This window comes from Sarcophilus harrisii, chromosome 2 (genome assembly GCF_902635505.1).
Source record: "Sarcophilus harrisii chromosome 2, mSarHar1.11, whole genome shotgun sequence".
NCBI classification, from domain to species: Eukaryota; Metazoa; Chordata; class Mammalia; order Dasyuromorphia; family Dasyuridae; genus Sarcophilus; species Sarcophilus harrisii.
In genome coordinates, this window is record NC_045427.1 from 44494919 (window position 1) to 44521394 (window position 26476).

Sequence of the window (26476 nt, forward strand, 5' to 3'; positions counted from 1 at the left end):
CATTGTCTTATGGCTCTGATATGTATCTAGATATGAATGGATCCAAATGTCAGCATCTTTCTTGGTTCTCACCTGCCTAGCAAATTCTCAACCAAGAGTTATGTGTCCACCATGACTCATGGGAATTGTTGACAACTTGGTAGTTAACTATTTGAATGATCAAGCTCTGATATACTTCTTTCTGTGACTTGGGTATGTACCTACAAGGTCAAGTGAAAGTTCTCTTCCTTCTGAATATTTTGTTAATAGACCTGACCCACCTGCCTTTGAGAGGGGTGCCAGTCTTCTCTTCCCCTTGTACCCAGAGAAACTCTGAAACCTACATAAGAAGAAAGGGCTACAAGAGGAATCCCACTGAATACGGGGAACCCCTGCCTTGTGGGCCACAGAGGGAGAAAAGGCAGGTGGCAGGGAAAGACCCCTAGTAAGTTCACGAGCCACCACCAAAAGACGGAGGGATCAGGAGCTCGCAGGTAAATCCTGGCTTAATGAAGCCCCCAGGCTGACTGTGTTGCGTGCTAGGCTGGTGAGGTGCATCTCTGCATTCTGTCTCCTGGGTTGGCTCTTCCCCCAGCCCATAAGAGTCTAAGAACTGACTGACATGGAATCAGCTCCCTGGGGCAGCTCGTCCTGTGTGTGACAGCTGATGTGGAGAGTGACCTGTGGGGCAGACCTGCAGGATCTCCACATAAGTTCTGGGATTCATACATGCATTTGTCCCACTTTATTCTTCACCTAACTGTGCTTCCACATGGCAAGGTGACTAAAGAAGTACTGCTGTATGAATGGCACAGTGGGTGGGGGTCCACACACGTTCCCATTCTAGATGAGACCCTGGCTTACTTACTGAACTCCATTCTGTCATTTCCTCCTTTATAAAGTGAGAGGAGGGGACCTGGTGACAGCTAAAGCCTTTTCTGGGATCCCATGAATGGATCAAGGACCACGTGGAAGTCTAATTTGTAAGGAAGAAGGTCCAAGGAGCCGGGCATCTTTCCCCACAAGGAACATGTTGTTGGCGGCTGCAGGCTGCCTGTGTCCCCCTCTTCCCAGTCACCCCTGTCCCTGAGTCTGATTTCCTGTTCCAATCACCTGGAACTTTCCCCCTCCTATGGCTGGGAAACCCACATCTCCTAGGTCCTAGATCCCTGTGGGTCAGAGGAAAAGAACAAAAACAAAACAAATCCTCTCTTTACCTCTCCTCAAATTTCCACCCTGTCTTGCTCAGCCAAGCCCCAAGGACTGCTAGCAACCTCTGCGGTATCTTTTGGCACTCAGAGAATCCTGGCTTGCTCTGGAAGAGACCGAGTGGCTGGCCATGCCCTACAGCTCTGGCTGCTTCTGGAGCACGCTGAGCCAGCAAGGGCACCCGGCCCACCCCATCCCTCCAGACTCATGGAGTATTCCTCTCCACTCAAACCTGGCCCTCATTCTGGGTGAGTCTGGCAGCCATCTCCCTAATTAACAAGCTGCAGGCAGTCACAGCTCAGACTTGGCCCTTCCCAACCGGCCCACCTCCACGGTCCGGGAATTCTTACTGGGCTCTTGTCTCTCCCTTCATAAACCCACCCTCGGTCCTCTGCACCTGTTCCTATGGAGACTCCGTCACATCCCTGCTCCGGCCTCTATTTCTTTCCTTCCCAGTCTCAATCGTCCATTCTGCTCCTAAATCTCTCCAGCCCCTTGTCCAAAGGCCACTCACTATTCTCAAGGAGCTGCAGGTACAAGTCACGATCTGTGACCGCTTGTCCCCAACCATGCAAGCTGTCTAATCTCAAGAAGCAGCCCTCTCCAACCATCCCCCATCTCTCAAAGCAGAGAATCTTATATTCACCTCTGCCATGTCCCTCCTTCACCTGCTCTTCTCTGGCCCCAGAAACCCTGGGGGCCTTTTTCCTTTCCAAGGCTAACTCTTCCTACTTGTGCCCTTGATTCCATGCCCTCCAACCTGCCTTCCAAGGACTAGGTCCATCTATCTTTCTCTTTCACTCATTTTCACTTTTCCCCCAGTCAATGACTACTTCCCTATTGCCTATAAAATGACGCAGTTTCCCCTCTTCTTAAAACAAACTTTCATTTGACCATGGAAGCCCCTGTCATATTTCTCTCTTCCCTTTTACTGCCAAACTCTTAAATAAAGGGGCAGTGGACACTTGCTGCCTCCATCTCTTCCTCTCCCCATCATTTCTCAGTTCCCTGTAATCTGGCTTCTGGCCCTATCATTATGATGAAACAGATCTCAAACATTACTAATAAACTCTGAATCGCTAAATCCTGCTGCTCTTGCTGGTCTTCTCTGCAACCAAGGACATTGTTCATTTTACCACCTCTTCCCTTTGGATTTGACCAGTGTCATGACAAAGAGAGCTGAATCTAATCAGAGGGCCTAGCTGAAGACTGGGCTCAGCCGGGGCAAATCACTTCCTCTGATACCGGGTTCCTTGTTAACAAGATAGCCGACTAAATGGGACATTTAAGATCCCCCCAGTTCTAAACTGATAGTCCCCTGATCCATGACCTTCTGACTCTCCTTAGCCCACAGCATCTTTGCCGCTTTGTCATCTGTAAATAGTGATCCCCTCCCCTTCCCACTATATTTTCCCTTGGGGGTCTCTCTTATTTCTATGATTCAATTATCGTCTCTCGGCAGCCCATTCCCACAGTGACAGAGCCAATCCTAATTGTCTTTGTCCATACTCCGATCACACACCTGGCCACTTCCACCTGGAGGCACTGCCGGCACCTCAGAGTCAACATGTCCATAGGAAAACTCCTCCCAACCACTTCCCAGTTCTGGGGTGGGCATCACCCCCTGAGTCACCAGGTTAGTAACTTCCCAGTCACCTACGACTCATCCTCCTCCTCCAGCTCCCACACGCAGGGAGAGCTGCCAAGTCCTATGGATCTCACTTGCGAGATGTGTCTCCCCAAGGTGACCATTTTCTGTGCAGGCAGCTTCCTCCATAATGTGAGCCTTGCATGGAGCCCCTTAATTGGTCTCCCTTTTCGTCTCTCCCCTTTCCAAACAATCCTCCACATAGCTGTCCAAATGATACTCCTGAGGCACAGATTTAGCCACGTGTATCACCTGGTCAAAAGCCTTCTTTGGGGGTTTTTCTTCCGAATAATACACCAACTTCTTACTGTCACATTGAAAACCTTTCACAATATGGCATCCACTCACTTTTCTTTCCAGTCTTATTTCACATTATTTCCCTTTATATATTCTACATTTCACCAAAGGGATCTATTCTCTTTTCAAAAATTATTTTAAGAAATTAATGGCATTTATTTCCTTTTACTGAGAAAAAAAGGAAAGTCCATGCAAGAAATGTACATTTGCTGCAAAAAAAAAAGCAAAATAAATTCCTATATCAAAAATGTGTGACACATTTTATACTCTGAAACTTACCACCTGTCAGAAAATGGTTAGTATTCTTTTTCATCAGTCCTCTGAAATCTTAATGGGTCTGAAATCCTGATGGGTCATTGTGTTGATCAGAATTCTTAAGTCTCTTAAAATTGTTCATTTTTACAATGTTGCTGTCATTGTATAAATTGTTCTCCTGGTTTTGCTCACTTCACTTTTCATAAGTCCACCAAAGTCTTTCCAGGTTTCTCAGAAACCATCCTTTCTGTCGTTTCTGATAGCACAACAGTATTGTATTACATTTATCTGCCACAATTTTTTAAGCCAGTCCCCAACTGATAGACACTCTTGATTTTCTAGTTTTTTCCCATGACAAAAAGTTGCTATAGACATAGACATATATATAATATATAATATGCACATATATTTTATAATATATATAAATTTCTTTGGGATATAGTGCTAACTAGTACTATTGCTGGGTCAAAGATTATGCACAGTTTAGTTGCTTTTTGGGAATTAGTTTTAAAATTATGTTCTAGACTAGATGGAGAAATCCACAAGGTCACCACGAGTACATGAATATTCTTGTTTTCCTATAGACTCTCCAACACTTGATATTTTCCTTTTTTTTTTTTTTTTTTTGTTCATTTTCTTCATTCTAATGAATATGAGGTTAGAGTTTTGAAGGGAATTAATATCTGTTTCCTAAATTCAACATCTAAGGCCTGCTTCTGTGAAGTAGCACCTACTTTTAGGACAGTTGACGGCACATGGGATTAAGCAATGGGCCTACAGGAAGTCCTAAATTCAAATTCAACCTCAGACACTTCCTAGCCATGTGATTCTGGGCTCAGCAATTTCTCTCTCCATGAAGCTTCTGGTTATCTTTCCAGATGAAAGTGTTCTTTCCCGTCTCAAAACTCCTTGTGGGGACACAGCTCATTCACTAATGGAATAGAAGGTACTCGAGGGCAGTAATTCTCACTTTTGTCACTGTATTCTCAACACCCTAGTAACAGCTTATAACAGTCTGTTGAATTTAATGGAAGTCACCTTGAGGCAGTTAGGCAGAGCAGAGGTCAGAGTGCTAGGCTTGGACCATGGGGGAGCAGAGTTTGAATCCTACCTCAGATGTCAGCTGTGTGATCCTGGATAACTTACTTAGATTTTCTTAGCTTGCATTTCTCATCCGGAAAATGAGGTTAATTGCAATCCCTGGTTCATAGATTTATTGTGAGGAACAAATGAGATAATGTGGGTAAAGTGCTTTGCAAACTTTAAGTAGTATATGAATATTAACTCTGATTCCTATGGGCTATTATTACTTAACATTTTAGGGCTTCAGTTTGAAACCCACAAAATGAGAGCCCTGAACGTGATGACTTCTGAAGTCGTTTCCAGAGGGATAGAACTTTGTAATCTTTTTCCCTACTTTGTCAGGGAAGAATCGCTGGCAGGCAAATGGTTCATTGAAAGCAGCACAATAGACTCCATCTGCCACACCCGGGTCTGAACGGATCAGCAGCATCTTAAAAGGAAATCTTCCCAGTGGGTTTTTCAGTGATTCAGCACCAACCACTGAGTCAAGGTGAGGAGTCACTAGAGTTCACGTTACAGAGGCTGAGGCTTGCTCACTTCAGCTAACTCACTTAGTGGAGGTGGAGAGCCTCCGGCACGGGCACTCCTGGCAGCGGGGAGTCTGTTCCCCACACAGGCCCTGCCACAGGCGTCCCGTACCAACCCCTGGGGCTGCGGCGGCCGATGGGGGAGCGGCCCACTTACTTCAGTCGCCTTCTGGCTGAGCCCTCGCAGCAGGAGCACCACCACGTGGACAGCAGCTCTTCGAACCTGGACCTCGGGATCTGTCTTAGCGATGGCCACCAAGCAAGATGTCACCTGGAAAGCAGGGAAGAGAAGTCAGGGAAGGTTGGTATTTGGCTTTGCAGTCCGCTTGCGCGGAACCCCACCTTCGGCTCAGCAATAGCAGTCAGTGTGACGGAACAGTCACTTGTTCTCAAAACTTAACTTGCACTCTGAATTCTCAATATCACTCTCAACTTCCGTCCCAGCTCCTGGTCTCCTGACTTTGAAGGGAAAAAATGTCGCCAGAGTTTTAGAGACAAGTAGGGAATGGGAAGGAAATAAATGGTTATACATACAGACATAATGACTTGTTAAGGGAAAAAATGAAGCAACATGGAAATATTTCCCCTAGAAATGAGAAGAGTTGTCACTTGTCAAAATAGGGCAAAAATAGAGCAAACAGACTGACAGTCATGGAAACTTGGCTCCTTGGCTTCAAAGTTTGAGGCCCGACACGAACCTGCACATGCTCTGGGACGCAGGAAGGCTCAAATGGCCCGTTAGCAAGTCTGGACGACGAGGCCCTCTCTGACCCAAGGTTAGCCCCAGCCTCGCGGTGTGACTCACTGCAGGTAGGGTCCTTAGGCTCTTCCCTGGGTTTCCCTAGCTGTAAAGGAGGGGGACAGTGCTAATCTGCTGCAATAGATGGTTCAAAAGCACGTTTCCAAATCTAGTACTTTGGACCTATAGTAATCCGGCAGCATCACCACAAGCAGCTTTGCCCCTGACCTCTCGCCCAGCGCTCCCTCACCCTGGAGAGTCCTCAGAGAATTTTAGACCCTGAAAGGACACACTACAAAATTAAAGTTTCTAGGGCCTTTAAGTGAGAAATTGTTTCAAAAGATCCACCACCGCAAAAGAGAGAATTCGGGTGTTAAAACCTGAAAGGATGAACTAATCATGTAACAACTTTCACTCAAAATGATGTTCTGTCACATGTTATTTGCTTGGAAAAAATATGTAAACATATATATGCATATACATATACGTGTGTGTGTGTATAAGATTTAGATCTCAAAGGCAACATCAAGGGTAAATGGGTCCATCCCCTCATTACAAAGATGATTAAAGGTTAAATGTCTCGTTCTAAATAACTTGAGAGATGGAACAGCATTTGAACCCAGGTATTCTAATTCCAGATCTAGCATGCCTTCTGCAGCATCATATCTATTAATACATTTCTTAGTCAACAGAGAAGACATTCTTTCTGCAATAAGGAAACAGGCAGACTGTGTCTTTGTAAATATGTTGCAAATATATACTAAGTTTTCTTAAAGAATGGCTTTTCAAAAAAAGACCCCAGGAATATATGAGAAGAGGAGCTTGTTGGAAATGTAAACTCTGCAGGTTATATTTGTCACAGCTTTCAAACAGTTGAGCATAGTTCAAAGTGCCTAATTAATCAGTGACAGCAGAGAGGATCAGCAGAAGTAGTGTGTTCTTAAAGATAATTGCATCTGGGATGCACTGGCATTTAATCAAATTCTAATTCTAATAGATAAACTTGCAACCCACAACAGAAGAGAAAATTCAAAACAGCTCAAATCCAGGGAATCCTGCTTCTCTGGGAGATCCAGCTGGGCCTTGTCCACGCTCCCCTTCCATGTTGCTGGTCATCCGGCCCACAGGGCCCTGGAGAGCTTTTATGTGGCTGGCATTCACGGGATCCTCAAGCTCATCAGCTCAAGCAAGAAACTGTTGGGTATCCTCCAAACAGGCAGCAATTCTAAGAGCCAACTCTCCTTGGAGGTGGAGGATTTACAAGGTAAGAGCTAAAATCAGAGACAAGTTTGAGCCAAGCTCGAGTCCCTCCTGACATCCAGAAGCTTGATCCAGCCAGGGGGGACCTGGGGTGAAAGTGTTTATGGAATAGAGGGAAAGGCAGAGGCTCCTCAGGCTTTGCCTGCCCCACATTAGATCTGGTTAAGGAGTCTTTCCCTTTGCAGACTTTGGCCAATCTGCTTCCTCATCTAGACATCCCTTGGAGTCTCCCCCTCCCTTTCTTTTCTGGCTTTGATTCATTATGCCTTTATGGCAATTCTCAGTGCTCAGAACCCACTTGTAACTCTGGCAGCGCCTGGAATCAGGGGTAAGAAGAGCAAAACTAGCTGCCTATCAAATGGCTCTCCTGTTAGTCAGGCATCCCTGCAGTGCTCCCTCCTCCCTCTCTCCTTCCTATCTTTATCTGTCTCTTTGTCTCTTTTCCTTTTCCTCTCTTTTTCCCTTTTTCTCTGTCTCTGTTTCTGTCTCTCTCTCTGTCACTCTGTTTCTCTCTGTCTCTGTTTCTCTCTTTGTCTCTCTCCCTTTTTCTCTGTCTCTGTTTCTGTCTCTCTCTCTGTCACTCTGTTTCTCTCTGTCTCTGTTTCTCTCTTTCTTTCTGTTTCTCTCTTTGTCTCTCTCTCTTTTTCTCTGTCTCTGTTTCTGTCTCTCTCTGTCACTCTTTCTGTCTCTATTTCTCTCTGTCTCTGTTTCTCTGTCTCTCTCTCCCTTTTTCTCTGTCTCTTTCTCTCTCTCTCTCTTTTCTCTGTCTCTGTCACTCTGTTTCTCTGTCTCCCTCTCTCCCTTTTTCTCTGTCTCTTTCTCTCTCTCTCTCTCTCCTTTTTCTCTGTCTGTCTCTGTCACTCTGTTTCTCTCTCTCTCTGTTTCTGTCTCTCCCTTTTTCTCTGTCTCTGTTTTTATCTTTCTCTCTGTCTCTCTCTGTCTCTCTCTCTCTCTGTCTCTCTCTCTCTCTCTCTCTCTCCCCCCCCTCCCTCCCTCTCCCTCCCTCCTTCCCTCCCTTTTTCTCTGTCTCTGTTTCTCTCTCTCTCTCTCTCTCTCTCTCTCTCTCTCTCTCTCTCTCTGTCACTCTGTTTCTCTGTCTCTGTCTCCGTTTCTCTGTCTCTCTCTCACACACACAGTTGGAGGCCGCACGCTGCAACAATCCCTACCTCACTGAAAGGAGCTAGAAAGCAGCCCCCTGTTTTCCACCCGGAGAAGTGATTGATATGCAAGAGTGGCCCAAACCTTGGTGCGCTCAGCCATCCAAGACAAATAGGAAGGGAACTGTGAACAGACGCAGCGCTCCCGAGGTTTCCTGGGCAATTCTGGAGGATCAGGCCTCAGTCCTGTGACACACAAGGCCCCTGACAACTTCCATGGACAGCAGAGCTGCTTTTTCCCTTCATCTTGTATACTCTGAGAACTTGCACCTCCGGAACAAAGACATCTTGTAAAACACTGGGAGGAGAGGTGCTCTCTAGACCATGAGGTCATTCTCCCCAGAACATGGGGACTTGCTCAACTCGTCTCTCCTACCTCCACTACACCAATTATCACTTATCCATGCCTTCTGCCCTAACAACCTGGACCTACATATAATGTAAAACCTATTTAGAAATGCACTGATTTAACGTTTCTTTTTTACTAACCTGATTTTCCTCCCAGAAGCTGAACAGACCTACCTGACCCGTGGGCCACTTGTTTTGAGCACTGAAAATGTCTTATTAACCACATGGAAGAGGGCTTCTTCCTTCCTGGCTTAATTATAAATCAGACCTACTCGTGGAGAAGAGAGATAAGGATGAAGGAAGCTCCTAGCTATTGAGGTTCAAAGGACGTCAGATCTAGGAGAAAACTTCAAGAGTGTCTATTTCAGGGGTCCTTAAATTTTTTTTTTCCTATCAAGGATCGTCCCCATGAGCAATCTGGTGAATCTGACGAGTCCCTTATCAGAATTATGTGTGTTGCCAAATTTCGGTGAGAGGTTAGTGAAAATGAAAATGCATTTTTCTCCCCCACTCAAGTTCTCAGATCTCCTGAAATCCACCCATGGGTCAGGGGCTCCAGATTAAGAACTGCTTATATAGTTCAACCATTTCATTTTACAGAAAAATAAAAATAGCAAAGTCAAGAGAAGTGAAGAAACTTATCCAATATCACCCACGTAATCAGGAAAAGTTGGTCTCCTAAACCCAAATCCAATGTTTTCTCCACTGTACTCTACTGTCTTTGTGTTTGCAAGGAAGACAGCTCTTGACAGGAACCAGCAGAAACAGGGAGAAACGAAACACTTCTCAAGCATGTCAAATCTTGACACCACATAGAAGAAAAACCTGAATTCCTTGTATAGGATATAGAACGGCTGAAGTCCTGGGATCCTTCTTTTAGTGAGCACATCAGACCACAGAGTCTCCGTTTGGGCCACCCAAATTGAGATCTTTCTATACACAGTCCATGGAGACGCATATTCATGGAATTAGGGCCCTGGGGATAGTTCTGAATGTTCAGGCCACAAAGCTGTAACCGATTAAATAAAATAGCATGTGTTAAGCAAACACTGTGTTCTGGGAGGGTCCATTTGACAGTCCCAGGCACACTGAAGACACTGATTAAATACTACTTGACTGGCCGACCCAGGCGAGTCATCCTGGACTCTCATTCTCTCTCACCTGGCTCGTGATATCTCGCCAACGCCAGACCACAGCCCACGGGACAGCCCACGTAGCCACCCAGTGTCCAGGAGATCTTTCCCTGCTCACTTCCCCTTGTGCGTGACCTTCCCCTGTTAGAAAGTAAGCTCCTACAGGGCAGGGACTGTCGTGCTTTTGCATCTGTATCACCGGCACTCAGCGCAGTACTTGGCAGGCAGTAGTCAGTGTGGTTCATGTCTAGGTCAGGCCTTCATCACCTTCTATCTGAAGGATTCCAACAGCCTCCTCACTGACCTCCCAGCCTCTGGCCTCTGCCCCTCTCATCTGTCCTCTGTATCGCTTTCAAATTTAACTTCCAACTGCAGATTCCACAATGCCACTTTCCTACTCCAGAGGCTTTGGAGACCTTGAGGACAAAGATCTTGTTTTGTGTTTAAAGCCCTTTAGAATTTACCTCTCTTTTCCAGCTGATTACTCCCTGTCACAGACTTGACTTTCCCACCAAACTGAATTCTTTGCCATTCCTCACAGGTGACATTCCCCGTCTCTTCCCCGTGGCACAGTGTTCTTCCTCCATGACTCCAAGGCCAGCTCTTTCAGGCCTTCCCCATTCCTCCCACCCAAAACAACTACTTTTCATGTCACCTGTAAGTAGTTGTCTGTGAACATACCGTTTTCCTCAGCAAAAAGTAAGCTCCTTGAGGCTAGCAAACATCTTACTTCACCCCATCGCATACTGGGCACAATGTCTGGCACCCAGTGGGTGCTTAATACATGCTTGCTGGAAAGAAAAAGCTGCCAATTAAACAAGTAATTTCTTTTTTTTTAAACAAATAATTTCTTTTTTTTAAACAAATAATTTCTTGTTGACTGCATAGGGCGTCTGTGCAATTGACTGAACTGAACCTGAGCATTATTGAGATTAAAAAACCCAGGCCCATCACAGTGATGTAACAGAGTAAGTGATGACGAGAGCTTGAGCTCTCCTAATATAAAAGAGCCTCGAAGGATCTTAAGGGATTATTAGGGAAACAGAAAATGCTGTCAAAGAATCCCTAAGCATCCAGAGGAAAACCTCACCTTTCTCAAAGAAGTGGGCAAGGGTCTCCCTCGATCTCCCCTTACTAAAGTTCCTCTGACAATGACAGCTGTCCAGACTTGTTGAGACCTGACATCTGGCAAAGGTAAAACATAGCCCTTGGGAGCAGCCTGGCCGTTCTCCACTGACAAGGCGAGCGTGGGATGCTACACAAGAAGGAACATCTAAGAGGAAGAGGCAGCAATTGTGTGGGATGGAAACACCTGGGTTTTCCAATCACAGGGAATATCCTGCCTTCTGATGTTTCATAGCTAAGAACAGTTCCATTAATACTAAGGAACATGACGCTTCTTGCCATTACCCTTTCCCATGCCACAGATTTATTCCCAGGAGCAACCTGGACTCTCTGCCCGGCAGGAGAGGAGACTCCGGTTTTGGAGTCTGCAGAAATTGCACTTGAAAAATCTCTATTTATAACCATATATCCTTAGGCAGAGATTTTCATGGTTTTAGAGTCATAGGAACAGCTTTATACATTAAAAAAAAACAGGTTTTGCCTCTCCAATAATCACATTTAGCCTTTTCTTCTTTCAAAATAATCAAATCAATAAACATTTATTAAGTGCCTACTATGTGCCAGGCACTGTGCTAAGCACTGGGGATATAAAAATAAGCAAAACATAGTCCCTGCCTTCAAGGAGTTCATAATCTTCTGAGGGAAACCACATATATGCATATATAACACACATATATACATATAGGTATACATGTACATGCACATATGAATACGCATGTGTGTTTATACATGCGCGCGCACACATACATATACACACACAGAACACTCGCTACATGCAGGATGAATAGGAAATAATTAACAGAGGGAGGGCCCTGGAATTAAGAGGGGTTGGGCAAGGCTGGAGAAGGTGGGATTTTAGCTGAGGAGGTCACAGCCGGAGCAGAGGCGGGAGCGTTCCAGAGGCTGGAGACAGCCACAGAAAATGCCAGGGCCGAGAGATGGGGCCTCTCGTCTGGGGAACAGCCAGAGGCCGGTGTCCTTGGTTGGGGAGTAAGGTGTACGAAGATGGAGAAGGTAGGAGGGGCTCTGGAGGTGACAAAGAGCCACTGGAGTTTGCTAATGGGAGGGGGGTCAGAGCTGCGCTTTAAGAAAATCCCTTTGGAGCACTGGAGCAGGGGGCAGAGACTGCAGGCTGCCCCCCGAGCAGCTGAGGCGACCGTCCAGTGTGAGGTGATGGGGGTCTGAACTAGAGTCGAGATGGTGCTGGAGGAAAAGGGAAGCCCAGGCTCCTGTGATAGCCTGACCCTGGGTGGGAGACGGGGGCGTGCAGGCTGACTCGGGCTTCCATTTGGACTTGTTGACTTAACAATGACTACTGGGCTCCAGTCTAAGATGTCTGAAAGGCAACAGGAGGTGTGAGATGGGAGGTTGGCAGAGAGTTTGGGGCCGGAAAGGTAAATTTGCAAACCATCAGCAAAGGGAGGGTCATTAAATTCCATGGGAGCTGATGAGATCCCCAAGTGAAGTGGTCTGGAGGGAGAAGTGAAAAAGGGGCCAGGACAGAGCCCTGAGGGTCACCCCCGGTGAGACGGAACGTTCTGGAGGAGGATCCAGCAAAGGAGCCAGAGAAGGAGCCCTCAGAGAGATGGGAGCAGAGCCAAGAGTGATGAGCAGTGTCCAAGTCTGCAGACAGGCCGAGGAGAAAAGGCCACTGGGTCTGGCAGCCAAGAGGTCTCGGACAACTTTGGAAAGAGCAGCTTCCTTGGAACGGTAATGTCAGAAGTCAGATTCCCAGGAGTTAAGAACACTTCCTGGCTGTGTGACCCTGGGCAAGTCACTTAACCCCAATTGCCTCAGCAAAACATAATTAGACAAATAAATGAAAAAGAAGAGAGGGAGAGAAGTGCAGGCCAGTTGTGGATGCCTTCTGGGGAGGTCAGCCCCAAAGGGGATCATGGGGGTGGAGGCAGGAACGTTTGTGGAAAGCAGGGGGTGAATCACGGGAGGGTGGGGGGGAAGAGGGGGACAATGGGAGGAGACAGGATGGAATGAGAGAGCTAAAAAAAAGCCACCATATCGCAGGGAGAGGGAGGAGTGGTCAAAGACAAGAAGCGAGCTCCCAGCAATGGCCTCAGCTGAGAGGAGGAGGGGAACCGAGGCGGTCTGAGGGAGGAGGGAGGTGGGGACAAGTGGGCTGAGTGGGGGGCCGGCCGCAGAGAGGGCCCTGTGTGTGGCCCAAAAGTGCAGCGGTCAGCCGTGTGATTTCCTCCAGGCTCATTCAGCCGCATGTTTGGGGAGGAGTGACCCATGCTGGGCTGGCTATGACCAGCGATGAGATGGGGGGCAGGGCTTCAGGACAGGAGGGCCATTGGATCGGTTCACCCAGGAGTCAAGAGGGGAGGAGAGCAGAGAGTGATCGGGGCGGGGGAGACTGGAGATCATGGGGACCTTAGCATGCAGGGGGCCGATGAGCGAGAAAACAGTGTCTGGGCTCTTGTCCTTCAGACCTCCATTGGCGATTAGGGGCGAGCCGGCATCTATTCCACGGGTTGACATTATGTCAGCATTCATGACAATGTAGATTGAAGCCTCCTACCCATTTCACAGGCCTGTTCCAAAGGCTGATGAGACAATATTTGGTTCTGGTTCCGAGGAGAACAATTGGTGTGACTAGGGACATAAATTTATGCCCGAGGGGAGGGCTGAGAGGAGGACGGTAGTTTTCTAGTTTCATATTTGAAAAATAATCTCTCCAGCCTTTTCTCTTTCCCTTTTGTCCCCACTCATGACAGGGTCGTCCCATTTATGTCTTAAGTTAAAGTTACCATTAAATTGAATTCAATAAAACTTTTATTAATCAGCCACTATATACACGTCAAGACATTAAACAGTGGGGATTCACAGGATGCTACAGTCCAAAGCTTACAACCTAATGGCTTGGAAATAGGGGGAGAGCAAGAATACACTCAAGATATATGAGCTTTTTAACATAGGAAGGTTTGCCGGTGCAGGCAGACCCAGATTACAGGTATGGGAGGCTATGAGCAGAGCAGAAATGGGACGGGCAGGACCAGAATGCAGGAAGGAGTTTGAGGAGAGACTGGGGGGGGAATGTGGAGGCCACACTACAGGGCCCGGAAAGCGGGAGTTACTCAGGTAACAAGGCCTGCGAGAAGTGACAAGATCGGGCCGTGTGAGGAGGAGAGTTGGGGCTAGAGGCGGAGTGGTCCCTGGGAGGTGGCGAGTGGGGAGAGCAGCCTGAGCTGGAACGGCTGCAGCGGAAGGGCAGGAGGGACCCACAGGCCCCGGTCCACATCATCACCACTATCGACACCCCCCTGACAAACACTAGGATTTAACACTCGTCAGGAGCCTTCAATGAGCCAAGTGGACTTTAAAACTGGGACTCAGAAACACCACCCATCTAGGTGCTGCGGGGATGGAAGCAAGGGCACTTAGGGGTCTAAGTACCTGAAAATTATGGCACGAAGAACGATTTCTGAGAGATTAAAGATCAAATTTAAGACCCTGGGTAAGAGAATAGGAGTTGTAGACCTCCAGGAAAAAGCCCCTGGGGAAAAAGGAAGAAGCAGCTACATGCGATAAAAGCCCTAGGTCGGCATTAAGTAACAGCAGAAGCCTTTGTAATTAGAATCCAATAACAGCCAAAGTACCTTATTACCAATAAAGCAAAGGCGTTTAATAGCAGGGAGCCGAGGAATTACAGTGACTAGAAGAAGGTGCCTATTTATCTCTCTGCATGCAGTGTCAAATGCAGATTCAGGAGACAATGATTTCTCATGAAGTAGATTCTTCTGAATACCAGATTCAAGGGATTAAATAGTCAACAGGCACACTGCCTCCCAAATCATGCGGCTCTCTCCATCTTCCCCCAAGCTTTCACTCTTGAGGCTTGCTGGGTCCAAAGTAAGCATGTGTGCAAACCAAAGAACATGTTTAAATGTGAATTTTAAATGCACAGATGCAGACAGACACACATGTGTACGCATTCGTGTAGACAAAAGCAGTGCCGGCCATGTGCTAATCTGTCTTGTCTCCCCACCAGAGACACCGTCTCCAAATACAAGCATTAATTGGGATGGTGAGGAGGGAGACTGGTCCAGAAGGGCAACAGCATGATTCCCATTTATAGCTACATCTTAAAGGTCACTGCGCCCTGAGAGAGAGAAAAGCTCGAAGGAAGCAGCACAGAAAGCATCGCACAATACCTCGTGAACCACGGGGCCCAAAAGAAACTGGAGCCGTTGGCAGAGTTCTCCGAGATTGGACAAACTGCTGGCTCTGTGGCTGCTGTCGGGGTCTCGGGCTCCCCTCAGGAAGGTGTGAATCAGAGGCTCTCGGTACTTCGAGACCATGTCCCCTGGTGGAGAAAGAGAAGAAATCCAAGCTTGTTTTACAAGATATTTTACAGCTTAAAAAAGAGTGTTTCACACTTTAAAGGCATCATTTCATTATGTTGTTGTGACAAGCCTATGAGGGAGTAGATGAGATCCTGATTGGGGATGCCCAGGCTCTGGTCTGTATCCGCCCGTTTCCTCCTGGGAGCCTCGTCAGCTCTGCATCCTGAGCTCTGGGCTCTCTCCTGACTTCCAGACCTAAATCACACTCTACTGGATACTTCAAACTGGACCCTCCATAGCCATTTCCAATACCACAGGTCTTTACATTGACTCAGGCGCTTCCTCCTCCAAACCTGCGCCGCCTAAATTCTCCTAAACAAGCACAGTAACCTCCAGCATTGATAAAGCGCCCGTCACAGGCTGGGCACAGTGCAAGTGCTGCACAAATACTGCCTCATTTACCAGGGCTCTGTTCGCTGTGCCCCTCCTTCTGCCAAAGGCGGCACGGTTCTTCCAGGCTCAGCGGCAGGCCCAGTGCCTCCCCTCCCCTCCCAAGCTGCTGCTAAAGCTTGCTCTCCATGATGTTCTTCCCCCTCCTCACCTACACTCACTGACTCTCGTCCACATGACTCCTCGCTGGGCTCCCGACGCCTGGCCTGCGCAGAGCCAGCACCCCCTTAAGGGCCTGTGTGACCCCAGCACCTGCCATTCAGGGAACCCCAACTCCCATCACCTGTAGGCAATATCAATATATAGTATTTATTTATATTAACTGCTGTGGTTGGTCCACAGAGCCCTTCACAACTGGCTCCAGTTTAACTTCCCAGCCTTTCCACCAGCACTGTCCCCATTCAACCCGCCTGCTTCACTCTTTTACACTCTCCCTCCCTTCCTCCTTCTCTGTCTGTCTGTCTGTCTCTTCCACACTTTCTCTCTCTATCCATCTTTTCATGCCTAGAACAAATGAACATATCACATCATCTTCACTGTAGATCTCTCTCCCTTCGAGCTGTACCTCCAACACCATCTTGTACAAAAGACTTGTACAAAAGACAGATGCTTTCTGTGCTGCTTCCTTGGATTCCCCCTTCCCATCTACTAGTGCTCTCTGTACCTATTTCACATACCAGATGCATGTGTGTTTATATGCACGTATGTATATGTACACATGTGTGTATATAAGCTATAGAAATAGTGTCTGCCTCTGTACACACAGGCTGTCTCATCTCAGAGAACGCTGGCTCCTGGGGAGTAGGGGATCAATGACTCCTCTCAGGGCAGCCAGATGGCTCGGTGAATAGAGCCTGGGCCTGCGTCAGAGCATTGTTCAGGTGCTTTCCGTTTAACTCTTCATGATCCATTTCTTGGCAGAGACACTGGAGGGGTCGGTCATTTCCTTTTCTAGCTCATTTTACAGATGAGGAAACTGGGGCAAACAGGATGACTCGTTCAAGGTCACTCAACCAGAAAGTGTCTAAGGCTGGATTTGACCTCAGAATAGTTCAGGAGGGGAGGACACGAGCAGAAAGGCTCTCTCAAGAAGGCAGAGCATCCCAGGCATTGGGAAGGCACGGAGAGAAGAGCGCCTTGTCTGAGTCCTGCCCTCATCCAGGAGATTCCCAGGCTTCACAAGCACTCTAACTTCCTGGTTCCTCAGTTTAGATAATCCCCACGGCCAATTTCTTCATTCTACCTCAATTACACTCAGGGACAGTCGCCTCTGATCTCGCTACCACCCCAGGGTTACACTTTCATGTCCATGAATTCCAAATTCTCTTTATCAGCTCATATACTTTTTTTCCCCCATTAAATCTCTCCTTTAACCTGACCCTTAATTCTATTCTCCATCCTCATGGAGAATCCTCATCCTTCTGTCCTTTCTTGAGCCATCACCCCTACTCTGGGACACTATTCACCATTCCCACTCTTAATCCCTTGGTGAACTGGTATGATTCTCTACTCTTGAACCCCTGTTTTCTTGTCCAATGGCTGAATCTGCCCTGCTAAATCCCAATTCTGGACTAAATCCACTACCCACTTTCATTCCAAATCACATACTGCTGAATGGAATTGGAGGAATTTGTGATTATGACTATGTGACCGTTATGACTAGATTCACTACCAATTCATATTATCTAAGCTCAGATGGGTCCTCACTATAGCAAGGCAATCCAACTATTCCTCCCTAATCAATTCTCTGTCCTACTCATCACAGAAGCTGTTTCAAACTTTCTCTTTGAACCTTAAGACTGCCATGGCACCCCCTGCCTCCACTCTCTCAAGAAGAAAGCTTGTTTCGTATTTAATGCAAAAAATGGAGCCTGTTCACTGCGAGTACTTTTTCCCTCCTTCTTCTCTTCCTTCTCCAGTCACGTCCTCTGACATCCTCTCCTGCTCTGTCCTCCTTCCCTCCTTCTTCATCTGAAGAGGGGGCCCTTTCCCTGTGAAGGCAGCTTCTCTATGTGAACATTGATCCCATTCCCTCCCACCTCCTCCTACTATTATCCCTCTTCTCACTAACCTTCAATCTTTGTGTCTCTGGTTCTTTCTCTGCTGCCCACAAGCACCTCCCACCCTTACAAAAGTCTACACTGAACTATTCTCTTCAGCTGTTCTTATCTTGTAGATTCCTCTCCTTTCTCAGACACGGAGCATACAGCCACGCTGGGTGCCCCTACTTCTGATCTCCATCTTCTAAGATGCCTCAGAATCTGCCTCTGCCCTCTCTCACAGCTCCTTGGATCCTTTGCTGGGTCTGCCTCCGGGGAGGTGTCCCCTCTGGACCTCTGCTCTGGACCTCCTCTCTGGCTTGGTGATCCCATTGGATCCAGAGGGTCACCTATCTTTAAATGGATGATTCCCAAACCTACCTATCCAGCCCCAGAGTCCCTCCTGAATGCCTGTCCTGTATGACTAAGTCCTGGACTTCTTCATTATTATCAAGGGCACTGCCACTCTTATCAGTCACCCAAGTCTGAAAATTTTTTTTATATGCCATTTTATTTTCAGATCCACATTTTCTCCTTTCACCCCTCCTTGAGAAAACACGTATGGTCAAGCAAAACCAATTCTCACATTGACTATGTCCAAACAAAGGATCTCAACTTGTAGTCTGAGGCTGTCACCTCTCTCTCTGGGGTGGGATAGCATGTTTCATCATGATTCCTCTGGAATTGTGGCTGGTAATTGTGAGTCTTTTAAAGTTTTATGTCTGTATAATGTTTTTATTGTATAAATTGTCTCCTGGTTCTTCTCATCTCACTTTGCATCACTTCATACCTGTCTTTCCAGGTTTCTCCAAAACACTCTCTTCATCATTTCTGACAATACAATAGTATTTCTTCTTAGTGTTTCTGCCCTCCCTTTTATCCTGTCCCTTCCTTTTCTTCTTTCTCCCCCCACTTCTTTATAGGATTAGATAAATTTCTATACCCAACTGAATGATTAAATTATTCCCTCTTACAACCAAAACTAATGAGATCAAGCTTCAGACAATGCTCATCCCCTTCCCTTCTTTCCCTTGATTGTAACAGATCTTTTATACCTCTTCATGTAAGCTAATTTTCCCATTATACCTCCCCTTTCCACTTTTTCCAGTACAGGTCTTTTTCCACCCCTTAATGTCTTTTCCTTTGATGTCATCCCATCAGAGTCCATTCGTAACCACACCTGATATCTATGTGCTACTTCCCCTGTCTGCACCAGTGTCAGATACAGCTCTCAAGAGTTACAGATATTATTTAGGCATGAAACAATCTAATATTTAAATATATATTTTCCCATTTACCTTTCTATAATTCTCTTGAACATTGTGTTTATAGGTTAAATTTGCTGTTTAATTCTGACTTTTTCAACAGAAATGATTGAAAGTCTATTATTTTATTGAAGCTCCATTGTCTCCCCGAAAGATGATGGATATTCTTGCTGGATAGTTAATTCTTGGCCGTAACCCCAAATCTGCTGCCTTCTGGAATATGTCATTCCAAGCCCTCTGATCCTTTACTGCCAGATACTGGGTAAGACTGACTATGGCTCCTTGATATTTGAATTGTTTTTGTCTGGCAGCTTGCAGTATTTTTTCTTTGAGGTTGTAGTCCTGGAGTTTCACAACAATGTTTCTTGAAGTTTTCCTTGTGGGATCTCTTTTTGAAGGTGATTGATGAATTCTTTCAATGAGTATTTCCCGCCTGTTTCTAGAATATGGAGACAATTTTCCTTAATGATCCTTAAGGAGTTGTTTTCTTCAGACAATTTTTTCCTTCCTTTCCAAGCTGCTGAGTCTCTCATACATCTCTCTCTCTCTTTTTTTCTCATTTTTTATTCTACCTCTCTTATTTGCCTTTTAAAGTCTTTCATGAGCACTTCCAAGAAGCCTCTTTGGGCCTGAGACCAATTATTTCACTTTTTTGAGATTTCTCCTGTGGACATTTTGTCCTCATCTGAGTCTGTGTTTTGGTCTACCTTATCAGCATAATAGTTTTCTATAATCAAGTTTCTTTTCTGTTTCTTGCTCATTTTCTTTCCTTTTCTTTTGGTATTTCCTCTTTTTTTTTTTTTTTTTTTTTTTTTTACTTTTAAGGTCAAGCTCTGCTCTTGAGGTAAAGGGGGAGCACTGTTTCAAGCTTCCTGTGCAGCTCTGAGCCTTAGCTTTGAGGTCAGAGCCCCCTGTGTTTGCAGGCGAAGCTTTGCCTGCACTTTTCAGGAAACAACCTGGTGTCCCAGAATTTGTCTTCTGAGTTGGAACCAGAGGTTGCCTCACTGATCTGCTCTTCTACTGAGCCAGGACAGAGAATTTTAGTTACTGATCTGCTCTGATTAAGACCCTCTCACTAGCTTTCCCAGAGTCTATTTGAGCTGGGCTGAACAGCCCTTTCACCCCACTGAGACTGATCTTTCTCCAAGTCCTTTGAGAACTGGAAATCTATCTTGAAATGGAAAGTGTTTCACTCCATCAGACTCTGTTCAGAGGCATGTTTCGTGTGGTTTTCAAGGGAGACTGGGAGAGCTTGAGCAGCTTCCTGGCTCTATCCCCAGAACCCCACAACAGAATTCCATTCACATTCACACAGCATAACCTGTTTAGTCATTCCCCGATTAATGGGCACCCCTTTAGTTTCCAATTCTTTGTCACTGCAAAGAGCTATTTTGCACATAAGGGTCCTTCTCTTTCTTTGATCTCTTTGTGGGTGGAGCCCTGGTTGTAGGTAGTATTACTCCATCACAGGGTATGGACAGTTTGATAACTTTTGAGGCTTAGTTCCAAAATGCTTTCCTGAATGGCTGGTCAGATTTGAAATCTTGATGTCTTCCCTGACTCTTTAATCTCAATCACCCCATTTAATCTAATCAGTTACCAACTCTCATTAAGTCTTTCTCCAAAACAGCTCCTGCCTATAATCCCTTCTCTCTACTCCCAAAGCTACCGCCCTAGGTCCTCCACATAGGTCACCATGTAGATACTAGGGTTTCCTTAAGCATAAATTTTACCATGTCACTCAGTAAACTTCAGTGATTCATTGTCTCTAGGACATTCCAGTGTGGAATAGCTAGGACGTAAGTTTTATTATCCTCTGAACTAAACATAAACTCCTCTGTTGATCATTTAAAACTTTTTACAACCTGGCCCATTTCTATATTTCATACTTATTGTTTTTCTTTACATATCGATGACTCAGTCATACTGGCTGACTTGCTGCTCTTCCTTACACACGATGCTCCAAGTAGCAAGGTGCATATATCGCTGGATTTGGAGACAGAAAGACTTGAGTTCAAATCTTGCTCCTGACATATTTTAGCAGCAGATTCAGGGCAAGTCATTAGCATCACTTAGCCTCAGTTTCCACATCTATAAAATGGGGATAATGATCTCATACCTTTCAGGTTGGCTAATATGACAGGAAAAGATAATGATAAATGTTGGGGGGACGTGGGAAAACTGGGACACTAATATATTGGTGGTGGAATTATGGAATGATCCAACCATTCTGTAAAGCAATTTGGAATTATATCCAAAGGACTATCAAACTCCAGCAATGTCACTACTGGGCTTATATCCCAAAGAGATCATGAAGGAGGGAAAGGACCCACATGTGCCAAAATGTTTGTGGCAGTCCTTTCTGTAGTGGCAAGAAACAGGAAAATGAGTGTTTGCCCATCAGTTGGAGAATGGGTGAATAAGTTGTGGCATATGAAAGTAATGGAATATTATTGTTCTATAAGAAATGATGAACAAGCTTATTTTAGAAAGGCCTAGATTGATTTTTATACAAACTCATACTGAAACAAGCAGAAACGGGAAACCATTGTAAACAGTAACAGCAAGATTGGGTGATGATCAACTATGAAAGACTTAGTTCTTCTTAGCAGTTCCGTGATTCAAGGCAATCCCAATAAACTTGGGATAGAAAATGACATCTTCATCCTGAGAGAGAACCATGGAGACTGAATGTAAATCAACACATACTATGTTTACGTTTTTTTCTTTTTCTTCTGTTTTTGTTTTCTCTTGTGGTTTTTCTCTTTTGGTCTAATTTTTCTCTTCCAATAGAATTCATCAAGAAGTGTGTATTTAAAAAATTAATGTACATTTATAACAAGAAAAAAAGACAATTAAAAAAATAAAATAAAAATAAAATGGGGATAATGATAGCATTTACCTCTGAGGATTCTCATAAGGATCAAATAAACATATATAAAGAGCTTTGAAAACCTTAACGTACTTCATAAAAGATATTTATTAGCTATGATCTTATTTCTCTTCTGCCTTTGTACTGGTAGTCCCCAATGCCTGGAATTCTCTTCCTCCCAAGCTCTGCTTCTTGCACTCTTTAGCACCTTTGAATACTCAGCTCAAACACCATCTTTTGAGAAACCTTTCCCAGTCTCCCAAGATGCCAACTAGAAGAATACCTTCCATCTCCTTTGTATTCACCTTCAATATAATGATCTATTTACATGTTTTCTTCCCAGTTAGGGAATTAGTTGATTACTTCTCACTGCTGTTGTTGTTTGGCCTTCATTCTTGAAGAGGAACAATGACAATGTCCTGATTCCCATGTGACCTGGATTTGAGTGGGACAGAGCTGTGCAAAATCTTGTTTCTCACTCTTTCCCTTTGGGTCCCCGAAGTCCAATGGCAAGAGTTAAGAATGTGGATGAGTTTTGCTTTTCTTGAATCTTCTGAACTTTGTGCATATTAAACACTTACTAAATGCTTGTTGACGGTAAAATGTGGTTGTAAAAGCAAGTCAGAGACCAGTTGTTAGAGACCTCCCTAGCGAGGAGTCCTTATTTTTATCTTAAAAGCAATCCTCTGGAAGTTATACATGAATGCTTTCTTCTAGCTAATGCCTTCTACAAAATTTGGTCTTGTGGAGTCATTTTCCATACCATCTTCCCCTTCTTCCCAGATCTATCATCTCTGCATTTCCCCGTTGGATGGAGTAAGGTGTCAGTGAATAGAGAGCTGGCTCTGAAGCCAGGAAAGAAGGATCTGTTCACATTCTGCCCTGATATATCCTGCCTGTATCTACCTGGGCGAGTCACCTCATTAGTTCCCTTTACCAATGAAATCAGAGATGCAACTCTAATTGCTTGCCTTGAAGGTAACGGGGATTGTTTCTGACTTTTTCCTCATCTTGTCTATTTCACTGATCTACTTTCCTATTTTTTTTTCTAACCAGGATCAAATGGTTTTGTGAAATTTTACTTTTCATATGTGATGACCAACTCAGAACTGGAAGAGAATGTAGAAACCAGAAGGTCCAACCTCTTCATTTCATAAATGAGGAAACTGAGACCCACTGAGATTAAGTGACTTCTGCAAAGCAGGATTTAAACTCAGGTCTTCCTAACTCCAAATCCTATGTCTAGTCCACTATGCAATGCTGGGAGAAGGGAATATTATTTATTCTTTTTCATTCCTATCTTCCCCATAAATTCTATTTCTGTACTACAGATCTGCTCCTCCAACTGAATTCTATTATTGTATCTTGCTCTATAAAGGACACTTTTGATTGATGTAGCACTAAATATCCCTCCAATTATTGATGTTTTCTTTATTTTTTAAGGAATGTTTTCTAATTGTATCTATACAGATACTGACTGTGTTTTGGTGGATTCATTCTCAGATTTTTTAGATGCTTTGTGGTTATTTGGAATGGAATGTCTCTTCCTATTATTGTTTCTTCAGTTTTGCTATGAAGAAATGCTATTGATTCGTATAGGTTTATTTTGTAACCTGTAATCTGACTGGAATGACTAATTATCTTAATTAATTTCTTTGCTTATTCCTGAGTTTTCTAAGGAAACTCATATCATTGGCAAGTGGGTTATCTTTATCTTTGCTTATATTTGTGCTTTTATTTATTTTGCGTTACTGATAAAATCTTAAGGACTAAAGTTCTTCACCTCAGTCAATAATGTTTCTAGCATTTCTAAAACTATAACAAATCACAGATGGCAAAAGGAATGTTCTTGCTTTAATCCTATAGTTTTTTTTCAAAGCTCCTAATATTTCAGTTGACTACAATTTTTCTTTTGATTTTGGATACTTTTTGTCATATTAAAAATATGTCTATACTTTGCAGGGTTTTAAAAAAGAATATGCAAATATCATACCTGGCCAAAGACTGATTCTGTATTTGTTGATATAATCATGTGGTTTAGGTTTTTTTTAAATTATTAATTATTTTCCTTTCTGGGCTAAATTTAACTTGATCAAGTGAATTTTTTTCTCTAAATTGCTGTGATTTTGGGGGGGCAGGATTTTATTTAACATTTTTGAATTAATATTCATTAATGTTATGGACTTAAATATAAGAACTACATTTGTCTGAAAAAAACAAGTTCAGAAGAATGCTTTCTTCTCAATTTTTCAGAATAATTTGTATTATATTAATTGTCCCTTAAATTTTTTTCACTTAATAGTATTTTTTTCCAATTATATGTAAAGATATTTTTAATATTATTTTTGTGAGATTTTGAGTTCCAAAATTTTTCCCCCTTCTCCCCAAGACAGCAAGCAATTCCACATAGGATATACACATGTAATCATGTGAAACATATTTCCATATTAGTCTTGTTGCAAAAGAAGAATCAAACAAAAGGGAAAAGCCACAAGAAAAAGCAAAAAATAAATTTTAAAAAGTGATAATAGTATACATCACTCTGCATTCAGACTCCATAGTTCTTTCTCTATGGTATGGACAGCATTTTCCATCTTTTGGAATTGTCTTGGATCATTGTATTGCTGAGAAGAGTTAAGTCTATCACAGTTAATCATCACACAATGTTGCTGTTATTGTGTAGAATGTTCTCCTGGTTCTACTCACTACACTCAGTGTTAGTTCATGTTGGTCTTTCCAGGCTTTTCTGAAATCTGCCTGCTCACCATTTCTTTTTTTTTTTTAATTGTTTAAATAGTTCCCCCCCCAAAAAAAATACATACAAAGTAGTTTTTAACATTCACCTTTGCAAAACCTTGTGTCACAAATTTTTCTCCACCCTCCTCTCCTAGAGAGCAAGCAAATCAATGTAGATTAAACATGAGCAATTCTTCTAAACATATTTACATATTCGACATGCTGTGAAAGAAAAATCAGATCAAAAGGGGGAAAAAACACTAGGAAGGAAAAAAGCAAACAAACAACAACAAAAAAGGTGGAAATATTTTGCTTCGATCCACATTCAGTCTCTATAGTTCTTTCTCTGGATGTGGATAGCTTTTTCCATCCCAAGTCTACTGGAACTGCCTTGAATCATCCCATTGTTGAAAAGAGCCAAGACCATCACAGTTGATCATCACATAATCTTCTTGTTGCTATGTACAATGTTCTCTTGGTTCTACTTACTTCACTTAGCATTAGTTCATATAAATTTCTCCAGCTTTTCTGAAATCAGTCTGTTTGTCATTTCTTAAAGAACAATAATATTCCATTACGTTCACATACCATAACTTTTTCAGTCCTTCCCTAACTGATGGGAATCCACTAAATTTCCAGTTTCTTGCCACTACAAAAAGGGCTGCTACAAACATTTTTATACATGTGGGTCCTTTTCTCTTTTCTATGATCTCTTGGTAACATAGAGCTAGTAGTGGTAATGCTAGATCAAGGAATATATACAGTTTTATAGTCTTTTGAGGCATAATTTCAAATTGCTCTCCAGAAGGGTTTGAAAATTCACAACTCCACCAACAATGTATGAACTTTCCAGTTTTTCCATATCTCCTCCAACATTTATCATTATCTTTTCCTGTCATCTTAGTCAATCTGATAGGCATGAGCTGGAACCTCAGAGTTGTTCTAATTTGCATTTCCCTAATCAATTTTTTTCATATCACTAAAGACAGCTTTAATTTCTTCATCTGCAATTTGTCTATTCAGATCTTTGGACCATTTATCACCTGGGAAATGATTTGTATTCTTATAAATTTGACTCAGTTCTCAATAAATTTTAGAAATGAGGTCTTTTATCAGAAACACTGGCTGTAAAAACTGTTTCCCAGCTTTCTGCTTTCCTTCTAATCTTGGTTGCATTGGATTTGTTTGTACAAACCCTTTTAAATTTAATGTAATCAAAATTGCCCATTTTATATTTCATAATATTCTCTATATCTTATTTGATCATAAAGTCTTTCCTTATCCAAAGATCTGACAGCAATATCACTATTTAGGTCTAGTCCCCAAAGAAATCATAAAACAGGAAAAGGACCCACATGTAGAAAAATATTTGTAGCAGCTCTTTTTGTGGTGGTAAAATATTGGAAACTGAAGGGATGGCCATCAATCAGGGAATGGCTGAACAAGCAGTAGTATATAAATGTAGTGGAATACTATTGTTCTATAAGAAATGATGAGAAGGCCTAAGAGCCCCCAGACATACATCCCAAGAAATTGACTCCCAGACCCTGTTCACTTCAGAAGCTGTCCATAGCCTTTCCCCACAAAAGGGAAGGGGTAGGGAAGAGGCAGATGACACATTTATTTCACGAAGGTACCACACACATTCAGGTGCCTAAATTCTTGGCACTCCAAAGGCTTTTCTCGGAATCTCCAGCCTGAGCCCCCTGAGCAGCTGCGAGGACTGGGGCTGACAGCCCCTGACATGGAAGCGGGCTCAGGGAAGCCACTCTCAGAATGTGCACCAGGTGCCAGGTGTAGAGCGGAGCTCTCTTTGCACGCCTGGGTGTGGGGAGAGCTGGCCCACAGCCAAAGAGGAGCTGAGCCCCGGGAGAGCTTGGTAATCCAAGGGAAGGTCTCCAAAGAGAGGAGTCATGCTCCGGGAGATGCTTCCATCTCCTCGTGTTGCGGCAGGAACGACCCGAGTCCGACCGACTGTCCTGCTGATGACACTGACGAGGCGCCCCTGTTGCTGATGCAGGCAGCAAATAGAGCCCCTGGCAGTCGGCATCCA

The 26476-nt window shown here is 44.1% G+C and overlaps 1 protein-coding gene across 1 annotated transcript in view; it reads right to left on the reverse strand.

Annotated features, from left to right (window-relative positions):
* TANGO6 (transport and golgi organization 6 homolog) overlaps window positions 1–26476 on the reverse strand; it is a 194107-nt gene that overhangs the window by 28392 nt on the left and 139239 nt on the right. Inside the window, exons 16-17 of the mRNA XM_003758529.3 lie at window positions 14930–15081; window positions 5156–5269 (exon numbers count right to left, since the gene is read on the reverse strand). Coding sequence (XP_003758577.1) covers window positions 5156–5269; window positions 14930–15081 — 266 coding nt within the window. The remainder of the gene's footprint in view (window positions 1–5155; window positions 5270–14929; window positions 15082–26476) is intronic.